This window comes from Condylura cristata, unplaced genomic scaffold (genome assembly GCF_000260355.1).
Source record: "Condylura cristata isolate star-nosed mole 26May11 unplaced genomic scaffold, ConCri1.0 scaffold00032, whole genome shotgun sequence".
Taxonomy (NCBI): Eukaryota; Metazoa; Chordata; class Mammalia; order Eulipotyphla; family Talpidae; genus Condylura; species Condylura cristata.
Genome location: NW_004567133.1, coordinates 936,693 through 953,113, shown reverse-complemented (window position 1 = coordinate 953,113; position 16,421 = coordinate 936,693). Strand labels below are relative to the sequence as shown.

General features: G+C 58.2%; 1 protein-coding gene across 1 annotated transcript; it reads right to left on the bottom strand.

Annotated features, from left to right (window-relative positions):
• Window positions 1-2,511: 2,511 nt before the first annotated feature.
• Window positions 2,512-11,467, bottom strand: AMZ1 (archaelysin family metallopeptidase 1). Its single transcript, XM_004691915.2, has 6 exons — window positions 10,858-11,467; window positions 9,531-9,695; window positions 6,756-6,884; window positions 6,272-6,441; window positions 5,627-5,803; window positions 2,512-3,784 (listed from the first exon to the last, which is right to left on the bottom strand). The coding sequence occupies exons 1-6, from the start codon at window positions 11,159-11,161 to the stop codon at window positions 3,248-3,250; spliced, it is 1,482 nt and encodes a 493-aa protein (XP_004691972.1). The 5' UTR covers window positions 11,162-11,467; the 3' UTR covers window positions 2,512-3,247.
• Between the last annotated feature and the right edge of the window lie 4,954 nt (window positions 11,468-16,421).

The window sequence follows — 16,421 nt, the reverse complement described above, 5'->3', positions numbered from 1 at the left end:
CACCCACCCAGGCCCTTGTCTGACCTCCAGAGAGCCTTGAGCCTGAGTGCTGAGCTCTTCCTGGTGACCTCAGAAACCAAGAGGAGGGCTGGGGGAGGTGCCCTTTGGGAGTCAGCATGTGGGCTTTCCCCCCACCCCCCTTCTTTTCAACAATCCTTCCTGCTCAGACCTATTCAGTGTGCTTTGCTAAGACCTAGAACGCAAGTGTGGCTTTAGCACAGGAGGTCTGAACTACACTCCTCCACATTTCAGCTTTGGGCAAGTCCAAGTCTGTCTCCGCCTCCTCCACCATAAAATGGGATACTAACATCCGCCTTGCAGGGATGTTTTGAGAATCAAGCCTGAGGGATGTTAGAAATTCCCTGGCACTTAGAAGGGACTCTTTAAATGTGGAGTTTATTTACGGAGAAGCGGAGAAGCGCTGCCTGTCCCTTCCCAGCCCGGCCCACCCGTTTGGAAAGCGGCTCTGCTTGGCCCATGTGGACCCTCCGTACCCCGGTGAGTGCCCTGGGAATGCTCCAGCATCTCCTTTGAACTTGGCGGTATCTAAATTTGGACTCGTAGCTTTAACATTAGCTGCTTGGCCAAGCCATGGTGTTTATTTTTTCTTAAGACCTTTTGGAGATTTCTCTCATCACAGAAAAGGTCTGAATCAGTGTCTCCTGGGATGGTATGCACAGGCCCAATCCTCCTCCCTGACCCATGCTCTGGAAATGTGGCTGTTTCCTCCTGTCCCATCGTCGGTGGGGGCTTTCAAAATGATTCTCCTCTTAGCCATCGTGATGGTGAGTTTGGGCTTTAGGGAGGAAGAGAGGGGCAAAGTGAGACAGGGAGAAGGATGCCAGGCTGCAGGGAGCCGGACTTGCTGCTTCCCCGGCGGGGCAGTGCTTTCCACCTCTGGGTGTGTGCTTAAGCTGCGTAACAGACCACATACATTTCCCATCCCCTCCCGCAGTCTAATAGCCATCCGGGTGCTGCACACCCCAGAGGATGGTGGGTCTTGTGGGCCCCTCCACCTGGACTGCTAGCTGTGGGAGGGAGGTTCTCAGAAGGGAGGCTTCCACGAGCTGGGTTTTGAACAGTAAGGGGATGAGAAAGAAGTAAAACTGACTTGTATCTTTCAAAAATAAAACCCAGGGCACCTGTTCCTCGGGAACCTTTATCTCTCGATGCTTCTGCTCAGCTCAGGTGCTCAGCTGTGTCATCTGCTTGACTCTGGGCGGATCTGAGAGCAGTGGCTGTGGGAGGAGAGGGCGCCCTGATCGCCCTCCTCTGCTTGCTGTCGGCTCTCCCAAACTGCTCTTTCCGCCATCACAGACAGAACCTGCAGCCAATATTTGATCAGAGGAAGGCATTTCTGCTCTCTAGTCCTAGAGATTCTATTTACAAACCATTTCTGTTTCTCCACAGCTCTTAGAAAGTCATTTCCATCTGCAGCCAGAGAAAGCTGGCTCTGGTGCTTGTGGTTGTTCTTTCCCTGAAGCACCTGCATGTGCTTTAGGACACATCACAGGCAACAGCCATGGGCACAGGTGGACAAAGCATATGCATGACCCCTGAGTGCCCACCCTCAATCTGAGACAGGCTGTTCTAGCATCACCACCTCCATTTTATCTTGCATCATTCCAGCAAGTAACACTTTGCAGGAGACTGGAGGGATTCGAAAAACAGGTATGATTACGTGGCAGGTGAGATGGCCGGTCCAAGCAGTGGACACTGACCAGGACAGATTTTCCTAAGTGTGCTCCCATCTCAGATACTCCTCCTTGGATTCAGAGGTGGAATCTGCGCCTTCTGGAGAACCTAGGTGAGTTTCTTGGCAGCAGCGCTGCACAGGGGCTTGGCGAGTCAGTCTGAAAGACCACCCACTTCCATCTGAGTGGGCGCCCTGCCTTTGGAAGCCAACGGTCACCTCCTCCTGTGAGGAGAGTAGGGCCACGTGGCCAAGCCCGCAAGGGTACACCCCCATTGTGTTACAGAGTCTTAAGTTGAGTAGACTGTCAGAGTTTTAAGCTGCCAGGATTTGGCTCTCATCACACAGCACCCTTTCCTTTCTGTGGGGTGTTCCCCGTTCAGCACCATCTTCTCTTCCCCCCTCAGTCACCTCCCAGACACTCCCTGGAAGCTCTGCCAGCAGAATAGGGAGCCTGGAGCTGTGTAAGGCTCTGTGTGTTCTCAGCTCTGAGTTTGCCTGGTGTCAGATTACAAGGAAGTTTCAGCTCTCCCAGGTCGACCCCTCCAAATTCTGTTTGTATTTTCCTACCAGGCCCCCCAAACTATGTAAGCTGCCCAGTACTTGCTTCTTGCCTCTTGCAGATGGGAAGCCAGTTCTCCCTGCAGGCCCACGAGGGCATAGCAGTAGATACCGGTAACAGGACGGAGTAGAGCCCGTGCAAGAGCTTAGTGCTGGGAGGCGCCATCTGACAAACGTAACGGAAGACGGCCATGTCCACACAGGGCTGGGTATTTTCACAGACAGGTCTCCCCGGTAGCTGAAGGTAGAATGTTTTAAGTCACAGGCTCTATTTTAGGTTAGGAAACACTAACAGCATTCATTTATTTAAAAAAAAAAAAACACACACGCACACACACACATTTTGAGTGTTCCCAGACTCAAAACATAACCTACCAAATCAGAACTTTGTTCTGGAAAAACTGAATGCCATCAGTTTCTCAGTCAGCACCTGCAATACCTATGCACGCCCTCTATCAACCACCCTGACCTACTTGCTATTCACATCACAAGTCACCTTTCACTTCCTTCTTGGGATAACTTCTGGCAGTGTTTTTCCCTGCTGCAGTTTACAGCAGCCAGCCTGGCCACAACCTACAGACACGTGACTTGCATCTGACCTGGCGCAAACAAGTCCCAGGTAAGTGGTGGCCTTCCAGAACTTTTCTCAGACCTCTGCATAAGTCCCTAAGGAGTAGAATGCCACAGAAAGCAACCCTTTCTGAGTGTGGGGTAGATAGTCTAGGTAGAAGGGGGAAAAGCCTGCTTCCCTGTTGAGGGGAGACCCCAATTATGGGTCTTGGAAGCCACGTTTGCAAGAACAGGGCCTGAGCTCCAGCCATAACATAGGGACACTAGCACACTGTGTCCCACCGTCCTCTGCTGGGGCCACAGGTCACACTCTGAGGCTGTGGCCAGGCCCAGACCCTTTCCTTCTGACCCGCCGGGGGGCATCCTTGGTCACAGTCATTGTCCCGGGAAATACGTGCACTGGACCACGGTGCCTATACTGTGCTAATTCTCTTCTGCCTCCCAGCGACAGGGGGACGAGTCCATTCTGGACAGTTTGCGAGTGCTCAGCTTCTTCCTTAAGGAGGAGAACTTGTCCCCAAGGACCTTGCGTAGCCCTGTACCGTCCCCGTCTCTGCCACAGGGCACTTCCTGCCTGGCGACCGGGAGCTGGCCTGTGAACATTTCCCACCGACTAAGGCCGTCCACAGCCTGGTCCACCCGCGCCAGCTCCTCCTCAGTCACCTCCTTCTCTAGGGCCTGGATGCACATGGCCAGCCACCGTCTGTGCTCCTCGATGGCCTCTGCGGGGGTTCCCAGTGGCAGCGGGCCCTGGGGGGCTGCCAGGGAGCTCAGCCCATCCTCGTCCTCGGGGTCCAGCTCGGCATCTGGAGTGAGGGGCTCCGACAGGCTGGTGCCGGGCTCCGAATCGCTCTCGCAGCACAGGCCCGAGTCTGCGCTGCGGGGCAGGGTGTCCTCCGACAGGGACGGCTCCGGGCCGGGCCGCGGCCCCGCCGCCACTCGAGTCCAGGCGTGCAGTCGCTAGGAGGAAAGAAAGCCAGGTGTTCTCTAGGCGGTCGTGTGCCTCGGACTTCAGGTACGTAGGTGAACCCAGCCCTGGAAGGCGGCCCCCACAGCGCCCAGCCACTCAGGCTTGTCCTGGTAAAGTCTCAGTCAAAGCCAGTCAGCCAGCCCATCAAGCCTGGGGATAATATCCAAAACTCCTTATTTTTACTCAGTTTTTCTCTGCTCCCATTCTTCACATCACCAGCATGGTCTCGCTGTGTAACGGTGACTCCCACGTGCCCCGCTCCACCTCAGAGATGGCAGCTGGAGGGGAGAGGGTTACACTGGGCATTGGCAGGTACTACGCTCACGGTTTCTGGCTTTTGCCAGCTCCCAGCTGAGGGTCTGGTATAGACAGCAGCAACTGCTGCCACCAGAGGGCAGAGCCCCATCTTCATGGCACCCCGTCCACACAGCCACGTAAGGTGAGGTGCACAATGCAACGCCTCTGCTTGGGGCTGGCGTGTCCCCCTGCCCACCTCAGAGCCCCTGTGCTTCCACACTGACACTCACTGGGACCGGGGAGGGTGACCCCATTAGCCTACTGCATGGAAGAGGAACCACTCTGCTCAGACCCAGAAAAGCCCAGGCCAACTGAGCAGGGCAGGAGCTGGGGGAGATGCATTTCCTGTCCAGGGGTGTGTAAGGGGGGGCACAAACGGAATAACGGTTCCCGTCAGGTGAAGCAGGCCCCTAGTGAGAAACCCCAGGCCTCGCCTCCCTTCTCTGTCCAGGGAAGTAGAGCTGCTTACCACAGTTTGACTGTGGAGCCTTGGGGCGCCTTAACTACCCCTCACAGGGCCCTCCCTAGCGCCCCTGCAGGTGAGACCTGGCGCAGGCACCACGCCAACCAGGCTGCTGTCTCCTCTCCACACAAGTCCAGTCCGTTTGTTTACAAGAGCCGTGCAGGGAGGCAGCATCTAGGGGGACGCCCCGACCTCTCGTGCAGGGGGGCCGCAAAGTGGGGTCACCGGCTGGCAGCAGCGCCTGGGAGACCGCTAGAAATGCTCACTCTTCACCAGCCCCAGGGTGCCGAGGCAGAAACTCCCTCCCAGTTAGAGTCCACCAGAACCAGGATCACCACCAGGGCCGGCCGCTTCGGACTGCCGCCCCCAAAGGAGGGGTCTCCCAGAGTCCAGACAGCCAGGCTCATTTCAAGCATCTGGCCGAAAACTCTTCTGGTTTTAAAATTAAGCCAAAGCTATTTGGTTTGTAGGCCTTAGGCCTTTTACTGGAACGAAAACTTTAATTCCGTGTTTTCATCCAGCAGTGGGTTTGATCTCTGAACTCAGAGTTGAGTGAGTTTGCAAACAGATGATCCCCTGGAATAAGGCTCTTCCCTGCCAGGGAGCAGTGCGCAGGGGAGGACGCCTCTGCCCTGGGCTCTCCCGGCAGTGCCAGCTGCTCCCAGCAGAGGGCAGCACTTGGGCCTGCCTTTCCTCAGCGAGCCTTGTTTAGCCTGGTTCCGCCTCCCGAAGGCTGCGCGGAACATGAAAGTTGGGGCGCGCTCGCTGGGAGGTCACAGCAGGACAGCCGCAATGTGGGGCTGCAGGGGAGCCCCCTATACCATGCAAGATCGAGCAGGAACAAGCGCACAGGCAGGGCCCAGTGGGGACAGTCAGGGCGTGGGCGTCTGCAGGCTAACTTAGAGCCGAACTCGAGGGCAGGGGGAGCCGGATCCCCATGCTGCTCAGAACCCAGGTGCTCACAAATACACACCAATGTCTCCCTCTGCTCCCCGGTGTAGCGTAGGGCAGGCGGGTCAGCGACCACTGTGGCGCTCAGGCCTGCAGTGGGGCTTCTCCAGCGTGCACTCACCTTGTACCTGTCTACGAGCCTGAAGCCCAAGACGTGCTGCAGCTTCCGCAGGCAGATGGGGCAGAGGTCCAGGGGGCGCCACAGGGCCTCATCCAGGCTGAGTGCCCCCTGCATGAGACAGCGGAGCCAGCGGCAGTTGCCCAGGCCGAGCAGGTGGCAGAGCTCATGGCACACAATCTGAGGAAGGGAGGTGACCACCTTTGCAGCTGTGACCCTGTCACCCAGCCGGTCCCCAGGGCAGCCCCGCCGGGAGCCTGAGCGCCCTGGCTGAGGCCTGTTCCTGGGAAGTGGCCCAAGCACCCCTCCAGCCCCACCCCTGAGTGTACAGGGTGACAACTGACTTCTCTGGGCCACAGGAGAAAGGGAAGCAGGCATGGTCAGCTCCGGGGAGACCTGGAGTGGGACCTTGGGTGTACTAAGACAGGTTCAAATCCTACCCCTGTGTGACCTAACGTCTCTGAGCCTCAGCTTCTCCAAGTGAAGGGGCATCCTCCTCGTTGTGCAAACTGGACAGTAACTAGGTGAGCGCAGGGGGATCAACTGCTGACCACTCCATCCTTAGTTTCTCCCCAGACCCCCCAAACTTCTACCCACTCCCCATCACCCTCCCCTTCTTGCACCCCAAGCCTTGGCCTCCATGCCCACCTTGCAGCACTGGGCCAGCCCCAGGGTGTTGAAGCGCAGGGTCCAGCCTCTGTCCTGCAGGGATTTCTCAGGGTCGCTGGCTGCCACCTCTGTCAGGGCCGGATCAGAGGCGCTGGGCCCCGCCTGCAGGAACTCCCCCACAAACCGGGCAAAGCTACAGACGCCCACTTCTGGGGAAAGGCAGAGGGAAGGGGACTCAGGGGCGCCCTAGGGCAGACCACCCCATCCTCAGAACCCAAAGGACCTGCCTGCCAGCATGTCCACAGGAAGACAGCCCAGGGGCAGAAGCTAGAGGAACACCCTTGCCAGGAGAAGCTGGGACATAGGGCCTGGAGCGTGTGTGGCTGTGCCAGTAGAGGAGTGGGGGGCAGCAGTCTTGGAGGAAGAGCAAGGAGGGTGGGTGTTCACTCGTGAACAGTGCACCTGTGCTGAGCACACCCACTGCCCCCTCCACAGCAACTGTGTGACACGGGGCCTGGCTCACCGTGCCCTGGAAGGAACATGCCGAAGGTGAAGCTCCAGGCTTCGCACGGATACAGGTCAGACAGCGTCAGGCCCAGCACACACAAGGCATCGCCCGGCTTGCTGCTCTTCAAGAAAGACAGGATGCCGTCTGCGGAGAGAGGGCCAGCACTCAGAGAGAGGGGAAGCGGGCCCTTCCAGCCCCTCCCAAAGTCCAACCGAGAACACTTTCGTCTGAGGCTAAGAGCTCAAACCACCAAGCTGTGCAATGTGGGGCCACAGGCCTGGGTCCCAGCACCAGGCAGTCCAGGTCACCTGGGCCAAGAAGCTCTCAGGGTCTCCATTTCCTGAGCTGTCAGGAAAACTGACTTGACAAGGCAGGACCGAGATGCCTGTCCATGCGATGGGAGTTCTCAAAAGGCAGCTGGGCTGGCCAGCGCTGGGGAAGCGGTGTTGCAGCCATGGGGTGGCCAGAGCCACCGTGCCCTAGCCCAGGGCTCACTGCGCTCTCCAAGGGGGAGGGGACTCTGCATCATCCAGGTGGACCTGGGATCATCCCGAAGTCTCGGCACAGCGGCCAGGGAGAGCTGACGAGTCTCTGCTGCTGCCTGCAGGTGGGATGGGCCACACGATGCAGAGTCCGGGCTCCTCTAGAAGCTGGAAATGCAGACTCCAGGGAGACGCCTGACGCCCGAGAGGAGCAGATATGCCTCAGCCACTAAGTACCTCACAGTGATTCATTATAGCAAAGGAAACCAGGAGCCTGGGCATAGAGACAGGGAGAGGAAAGGTCCAGGGCGGGACCCAGGATAAGGCCTCATGAATTCAGGGAACATGGGGGGCCCAAAGGGGGAGCAGCCCACAAGTTCCAAGTCTAAAGGAGCAGCGATGCGCGATGCGCGATGCGGAGGGCGAGGGCACACAGGGACAGAGCTGGGAGCAGGGCATGGCAGAGGGCCTGGGGAAGACCAGGGGTTCCTGAACTGGGGTGCAGAGGGACAGGCAGTGGAGAAAACTGTGCAACTTGCACTTCGGTGGTGGGTGAGCACTGGAAAGTAGGAGGTGTGAACCCCTCCCCTGGCCTTCATGGTAGACAGGGGCCGAGTTACCAGATGCAGGCAGGCAGGGGAGGAGGGGGAGAGCAGCCTGGCTGTGGGGGCTCAGCTGGGGATGACAAGATTTCACTCTAGTTCCTTCAGACAGAATGTGGCCCACCCGCACCTTGGTCCCACACTTCTGACCTCCAAAACTGAAAAAAAATAACTTCCGTTTGTAAGTCCCCCAAGTTCTGTGGTACTGTTACAACAGCCCAGGAAACCAATTCAGTAATCTACTGCAAGCTGCCCCGACCACAAGACTTCGAGCCACACTTGCCGTGGGTTCTACCAGCCTCTTGAACCTCCCTGAGGCTACCTGTCCCCCTCAGGTGTGGGGCCAGGAACAGAGCGGGCTCAATAAGCAGCAAAGGTGCAGAAGCGATACCTGTACCCCAGGCACCTCCAAGCCACACTCCAGCCCCCAGGCAGCTGGGATGGACACAGCCTCCTCCCAAGTTTCTCCCAAGTTTCAAGCGGAGGCAGAGCATGGTGGGGATGGAGGGCCGGGCCCTGGCCCACCACAGGATGGGTCTCAGAATGGCCATGGCTGAAGTCTGGCAGTGGAAACAGACCTCCAGTGGGATGGCACCCTGCGTACCAGCAGGCCCCTGTCAAACCTGAAGATGCAACACCAGCTGCTCCCTGTGCCCTAAATGCCCTACGCACCAGGAAGCAGAGCCCAACCCTGCCGCTGGAAGTCAATAAAGGCCAAGTGAGAATCAAAGAACAGCTCCTGCACTCGTGACAGTGCGGGCGGGCGGGGGCAGCCTGAGAGGCCTGCAGACTCTCCTGGAGCCCTGGGGCCTGAGACGATCACACCTTTGTCCCAAGCAGCACCCCCAGCAAAGAAGAAATAAAATCCTCCAAAGAAAAATCACATCATCCCAGGCCACAGAAGATAAGTTTTCAAATAAGCTGTCCGGCTCGTGTGCAGCTAGCGATCAACAGTTAAGACTCGAGGCAAGACAGCCCCGACACACTAAGCCGCGGGGGCAGGAGCAGGCTGTCAGCGAGCTGTGGTCGCCGCTGCGGACGCTAAACTCAAATGTTATCAGGGACCTGGGAACCACAAAAACTGGTCCTCTGAAAAAGAATCCACTAGAAACTGAAAGATGTGATAAGTAAAATTAGGAGCCTGGGCTATGGGCTTGATCAGATATGCTAGGCAGTTAAAGAGAATGAGTCAGCTGTAGGATGAGAAGAAATCATGGCGGGGAAGGTAGGAAAAGGGATCTGCGTCGGCCAGACACGGGCACTTGCCCCATGAAGTCTCACAACTGATGAAGATCAGCCCAGTCATTCCAGATCCAACATGGGCCAGAAACAGCCCGGCCCTAAGCTTGCCCGGGGTCTCTGACTCATCTGAGCGCCCCCAACTCATCTGTCTGCCAGCACTCTCTCCAGCTGCCAGTGGCCCCCTGGGGTGCTGGCACAGGAAGGGGCCTCCCAGACACGGAGGCCCTGCCAGGTTGGCTCCCTGCTCTACATGCCCTGGGGCCTCCTGTGGACCCTGGGCTGGAAGGTCAAGGGACCTGATGTTCACCTTACAGGAGACTAGGAGTAAATGTTTCACAGACAAGCGCCGCACAGGATCCTTCCTTCTCCTGGGCCCCCTTCCTCTTCCTTCTGGAAAGGGCCTCGTACTAAGGGGTGGAGGCCCAAGTCTGCGTCGGCCGGGCCCTGCTGGCCACTCTACTCACCTGCCTGGAGCTGGAGCCTGTCCACATCCTGACGGGGGCGAGAGCAGCAGCGGATGGATGCGGCCGCCACCGAGGGCAGACACTTGACCTGCAGGCCCAGGAAGAAGGCCTCCGCGCAGCTCTGCAGCTGGGCCAGGAGAGCGTCTGCCGGCCCCTCGCTCAGATCTGGGGGCAGAGCAGACCGTCAGCCCTGACTCCTGGAGCCCCTGCCAGCCTGTGCCCAGCGCCTGGAAGCCCGTCCAACACCAGACACCCTTGGTCGTGGTTCCAAGGGCCGAGGGGGCAGAGGTCATGTTGAGACATGAAGCACATCTCTCTTAAAGGCCAAAACCAAGGTGGAGGCAGGGCTGGAAGACCGGTGCCAGGTGAAGGACAGTCATCACCGTGGCAGGGGGCTGGCCTGCTGGGTGGGGAGTTCAGGAGAGGGTCCGCTGCCAGCCCCCTCCATCCCTAAGGATAGCGGAGGCAGGAGCTGGGGTCAGGGCCGCTGCTGGGCTCCCCGCACCCTCACGCAAAGGTGCCCGGCGGGGCGGGGCTTCCTGCAACTACAGAGCCAGCCTAGGACAGTGAGGCTGCAGGCACCATGGCAGGGAGCACAGACAGGCCACAATTTAGGGGGACGAGGATGGGGGCCCGGAGAGAAAGGCCAGCAGCATCAGCCTTGCCGAGGAGCTGCTAAAAATGCAGATGCCCCAAAAGCAGCATCTGAACAAGGAGCCCCAAAAACTGCAGGCTAGAGTTTGAGGGGTGCCACTCTGGGCTGTTGGCAGAACATGGAGTAATACGGGTGGTTTGCAAGGTCAGAATCTATGGATGGGGATGCCCACATACCCTGGCTCCCTAACACCTGGCTGGCAGGTCTCCAGAGAATCCACCTGGGGACCTCAGCCACTCAGGAGGAAGGAGCTGGATCTGCTGAATCCCTGCCATGCCCAGCCAGTGCCTCCCAATGTGAGCCAGCTCTGCCTCTGGTGGGTGGGCGACCCCAGACTGCTCTCTGAGGCCAGCTGACCGCAGCCTCAGGACGGTACACCACACCAGAGTGTCTTTTAAAGAGGAGCACACAGCACTGCCAAGAAGTCTGGGACCCCAGCTTTCCTAAACAATGTCCCAGATAAAGTGGAGATGTTGGAGCCCCAGGGGGCCTCCCCTGCCCCACCCTTGGGTCCCAAACGTATCAGCACTGTCCTCCTTGGGCTCAGGCACAGACACCCCCACCTTGTGCTAGATCAAGGCTCTTCCCTCTTGGGGGCCTGGTGGTCAGGATGCCCCATCCAGCTCATCTCCCACTTGCTGACCCCATGGGGCCCACACCCGCACCCAGTACCTATGGGCTGCAGGTAGATGTGTTTCCGGGCCTGGCTGTGCTTCCTGGGCAGCAGGGCTGCATGGAAGGTCTGGAAGTCCTCAGGAGCCTCGGGGCGGCTAAGGAGCCAGTCGAAGGCGGTGCGGATGAGCAGGGTGCAGAAGAGCGTCCTCTGGGGGTTGTAGGCCTCAGCTAGGAAAAGCCTCTCAGCAGGAGTGAACGTGGACACGTAGAGCTGCTGCAGGGCCGTGTCAGTGGACACCAGTGCGTCCTTTAGGGCCCGGGGGCCGAAGCTGAACTCCTGGGCCGGCCTGCACTGCAGCATGGCGGGCGGGCAGGTGAGGACTCAGGGGAGGCCCCCAGGCCTGGCCACATCCAAGAGCCCCTGCTGCTGCCCATGAACCACACAAGGATGGCCACCGTCTCTTCCAGAACTTTCCCTAGGTCTGAGTGGAGAGGCTGCTGAGGGCTCCCCACAGACAGATGCACCCAGCACTGGGCTTCCTTGGCAACGGCAGGGAGCAGGATGGCCGCTGGACACCCTGCAGGTGGGGACGTGCACCAGTGAGCCTGGCAGGCAGGGACAGCAGGAGGCAGTGCCACCCAGACCTGGGAAGGATCTGGGGTGGGGGTGCACAAAAGTCAACAGCTCCCTTGGTGCCCCCCAGTTTTGCAATCCTAAAAAGGAGCACACAGGCCGGTGAGGATTGCAGCCCCATCAGACTGCCCAAGCCCTTAGCTGGGGCATGCCAAGGGAGGCCACTCCCTTTGTGCTGAACCCCAGAAAAGCCACTAGCCGCTGCATCTCCTCGGGATCACCTGTCACCTGGGGCCTGCAGTACCTTCCAATCCCAGCCCCCAGCTTCTCCTGGCAGAGGCTCTGTGTGCCCCAGGATGGGGGTCCCATCCCCAAGGCCAGGCCAGCTGAGGAGGGAGAGAAAGGCAGCCCTGGCAGTGCCCGGACCCAGGATCTTCCCAGCCCAAGCCGACCCAGTGCCAATCCCTGAAATCTCCGAACAGGGAGCAGTAGAAGCAACAGAGAGGCTTTAACTGCTGCAAGGCCAGAGGGGAAAAGAGGGACGGAGGGGGGCGGGGCAGTGACAAAGTCACTTTATAAACAGGATTTTTCCTTCCCCGTTGGGATCAACAGCTGGTGTATCATGGATTAATCAGAATCAACGTCCCCACGCACATCCAGATCCCGAAAAGCACCAACAAGTGACCGCTGCCGTCACAGGCCCGCTGAGCCCAGAGACACATGCTGGGGCGCACAGAACTAAGATGGGGAGGTGGAGAGGAGAGACAAGTAGAGAAAAGAAAATAAACAAATAGCAGTGGAGAGCAGCAAGGGGGAGGGAGCCAAGGAGAGACGAGAACAGCACTGCACTGATTCCTAACTTAGCAACTTAAGCCAGAAACGCTTCGCTGCAGAAGGCCAACTGTGAGGCTCCAGCCCCGGCTGGACAAACAGCAATGGACCTTGATTCTGAGAAGGTGTAAAATTTGGTAATTTGTCTAAAAAATCAATTTAGAAGGACAGACTCATATGCATGTGTGTGAATAAACGTATGATGTATAACCACAAGTGCGTGTACTGGAAATTTCAGCATATATGATTTATAAAGTTTTCTCTGGAAAATTAATGTGCATATGACTTCTCCAGAGGATATCAGCTCCCTATAGATCTATATAGATACCATTTTCTTTCCAGAGTCAAGTGCTGGCTCAGACGAGGGGAGGGCCACCCAGGCCCCTCCAGAGTTTGAGGTAGCATAAGGAATCTTGATTTGCATGGGAAAACTGCTTTCTAAGACTGTGCCAAGTCACCCCTGCCAGCTCTGGAAACTAAGTCAGCACTGGACCCTTACTGTTCCACATGGGACATCCTGCAGGGGTGGGTATTAGCTCCATTTTCCAGAGGGTGAAACAGACAATGACTTTAAAACCCACTGAACCAAAGCGCCACAGCTTGTGAGTCGGCAGTAGACTGGAACTCCGCCTTCTCAGTCACCACAAGAGCCATCACCAGCACAGCCTGGCCCTGCCCTCTCAGGAGCCCTGTGGAGCCCCTGTGCACCCCCAGGCTCGGCAGTATGGACAGCTCACACTGGGACCACCACCCATATCCCCACCCTGCTGTACACACACACAAAAACCAGCTGTGCAGACACTGAGGACAGATGGGGCAAGGCCACAGGGAGAGTTGTCCTGGGGCCCCAAGGACCCAAGAGACACCATGGGCACTTCCACAGGTGGCGGGGGGGGGGCCCTGCAGCGGGGTTATTTGGGTCCCTTCGCACACTCATTCAGCAGATAGCCGTCAAGTGCCTGGTCACCGTGAGCAAAACAGGTCCCTGGCCTCATGCAGCTTAAATTCACAAGACAAGAAGTAATTGTCTCTTTTGTGGGGGTGGAGCAGGGAATGGGATCAAAAACTGGGGGGGGGGGGGTGGGGGAGGGAAGTGCACGGGACTATGGTGATGGCACACGGATGGCTCGGTGATGGGAAATCCACGGGGATCACAATTGAAATTTAAAAAATGTACAAAATGATGTAAAAATAAACTTATATTATTAAAAAAAAAGTAAATGTCTCGAGTTAAGAGCTGATTAGCTATAAAGAAAAGGCAGAGTGGGGTGAGGTCGGTGTGCAGGGCATTCGCAAGAGGGTGCCCAGAGGGTGCTCCCCTGGGAGGACAGGGCTGGGCAGACTGGAGGGAAATAGGGCAGAGGGCCGCAGGGCAGGAGAGTCCAAGAAGGGGACATGCAAAGGCCCCGGCGCACACGCCATGGGCTCGGGCAGGCTGGCTGGAGCGGAGGCGGCAGGCACAGCACGCGACACTGGGAAGGCCGCTCTGGGGCTCCGGCCTGCACCTAGTGTTGAGCGGCATGGACGGGGGGGGGGGGGGGGCGAGCTGTGAGTTAGTTTGGGTGCTAGTGCAAGGCAGGCTTTGAAGCCTGCTACTGCCCAGCTGTGACCGCTTCCCCACTTGAGCTAGGAGGATCCCCGTAGCACCCGTGGCCCCCCAGGGCTGTGGGGCTTGATCAGAACAGCAGAGCGTCGAGCGCAGAGCTGAGGTCTGTGCAGGTTAGCAGTGTCCTGCAGCGGGGTTTGGGGCAGCGGGCAGTCCCAGTGGCAGCAGGGAGCCCCATTCAGCAAACAAATGTGTCTGACATTCGTTACAAAACCTTGAAAACTGAAACACCTCATCTTACCAGACGTCCACAGGCCTGACACTTCTGTCCCCTACTGACTTGGATCAAACTGTAAACCTCAGGCTCATTTCAGTGCTTTGGACACAGCCAGGTCCCAGGACATCGGGAAGGGCCACAGCAGGCGAGTTCTGCAGGGGCCCGAAGGTGAGCAAGAAGGACCTTGTGAGCACAGGGCCTCCAAGTGAAGGCTGGACACACACTGGCCCCAGGCAGGCTGGTGGGTGCACCTCCACAGGGCCGCTCCCGAGCCTCAGTCTCAGGCCCTTCTGCACGTCCACAAAACCACTGACCCAGTCCCGAAGACACCCAAGAGACGGGGCTGACAGGTTATTTCTCAGCGTCACTGTCTGAACTCAAAGCCAAAGTTCTACTTGGGAAGCATAAGGACACAAGCCTCCATCAGCATCACACACACCATGTGGCCTCTGAAGAGCCCCCAGTAGGACTGCAGTGGAGAGGGCAGATACTAACTCGCGTCACTGTAAAAATAGCTGGGCCCGCCTGAGTCCCCTGCAGCCTGTGGAACACTCTGAGAACTGTGTTCCCTGTGTGAATCCTCCTCCCGGTATGGCTATTCATGCTCACAGTGGGTGGTGAGCACACACCATGTGGGAAATCAGTTAGAGGAAGCCCCACAACCACCTGCCCTGAGCAGGCCTCAGCCTGTCAGCCACCTCAAAAGCCCAGAGGGTGGAGGTGGGGGCTGGCACAGGCTGGCAGGTCAACAGGATGGGAGGGTCCAGGTTGGACAAGAGGGTACTGAAGTCCCTCTGTCCTTCCACAAAGGTCCTCCTCTCTGGGGTCCTGGACACGGATGTCCACTCCTATCCTCTCAAATAGCCTGTGGAGCCCCATCTTCCTGGGTTATTAAAGAGAACCCCCGCTGGCCCTCCCATCCTGCTAGATTATTTCTGCATACATCTATTTCACATGCAGAACCAGAACTGGACTGGGGCAGAGGTGAAACTGTGTCCCAGCAGGGCAGAAAGTCGAGGACTGGGAGATGGAGTGGCAGGTTAGGGGGCCATGGGAGGGCACACAGATAGAGCAAGGGCCTCTCTGCTACCTGCCTATCCATTAATCTTGCCAATGAGGAATGCTCCAGAAGGGAAACCTCCTGAACAGGGTTCCTTGGACTGGGCCGCCCCTGCCCCACACCCCACTACGGGACCTGACACTCTGCGATCTTCTGATTAAGCCCCACAGCCTCGTGGGACCACAGGTGCTGCTAGATCCTCCTAGCTCAAGTGGAGAAACGGTCACAGCTGGGCGGTAGCAGGCTTCAAAGCCTGCCTCACACTAGAACCCAAACTAACTCTCCATGCCCGTGGGGTAGCAGCAGCAGAGGCGGGCGTTGCCTCTCCCAGGGCAGTGATGTCTCCATCCCACACTCTCTCCTAGCCCGTTTTGCCCAAAGGCTGGGAAAGCACATGTCCAGGTGGAGGCCATGTCCTCCTGCAGGGACGGGCCAGCTGCAGCACCCAAGGGCAGGCTGTTCCGAACTGCAAGTCCTGGGCACTGGTTCCCCATCTGACTAGACAGATGCCCCAGCCTCTGGGCAGCACACCACACTGATTCTCCTTATTCTGAATACGCTCTGCAAAACCTCCCAGCAGCTGCGTCAAGCTAGTCATTATTTGTCAGCCCTAACCTTCTTTGAGCAGCACCATGCAGAGGGGGATGCAAAGGGTTTGGGGTTTCGCACTTCTCAGAAGGTTTCCATTTGCTAGGAGGGGAAATCCAGGGCTGGACCACTGGGGTGAAGGTCTCTGTGCCAGACCCCTGCTTCCCCTGGGTCTATGTAGCTGCCTGCAAGCGAATGGGAAATGCCACTCCGGACACTTTCCTTCAGAAGAGCCATATCCCTCCGCCTCCGACCCAAGCTGCACTTTAAAGCGTGGTGTCTCTGTAACGCCACCCGATATTTTGGTCAAAGCCAGATGCCTGATTTTGCTGGTGCTGTAGACTTAATTGAGCCTCTTCCATCAATACCTGCCTCACTGAGGTCAGACGGACAGGTGCAGGGAAGCAGAGCTGAGCCTGGTCCCAGAGGCAGGGGCTGCCTCTTTGCTGGCCTCTCCCTAGACTTTCCCACTCCCTCTACCCCTACTCGAGCGCGGCAAGAGGCGCTCAGGTCGCCCTCCCCGAGGCCCTAGCCCTGTGCCTACCAGGGCTCCCCGGCCTCTCCGGGTCTCCCCTCTGAGGGGCCCCGACCTGGGCACAGAGCGAGCCTGGGCACACCCTCCGCGGTGGTCGGCCCCTCACCTCTGCCCGGCTCCCTCGGGGCACTCGCGCAGGGCCCGCCCACCGCCGTCCAGGCGTCCGCAGGGCTCGGCGCCCGCGTGGCACAGTGGACGGGCGCCGAGGGC

What these genes read in the sequence shown, in the direction of transcription:
- AMZ1 (XM_004691915.2), bottom strand. Translation starts at nt 11,161, where the DNA reads ATGCTGCAGTGCAGGCCGGCCCAGGAGTTCAGCTTCGGCCCCCGGGCC. An exon ending in CAGGCTCCAGCTCCAGGCAG is followed by an intron (nt 6,885 to 9,530) that starts GTGAGTAGAGTG and finishes CTCTCTCCGCAG; the next exon opens with ACGGCATCCTGTCTTTCTTG. An exon ending in GGCTCGTAGACAGGTACAAG is followed by an intron (nt 3,785 to 5,626) that starts GTGAGTGCACGC and finishes CTTTCCTCCTAG; the next exon opens with CGACTGCACGCCTGGACTCG.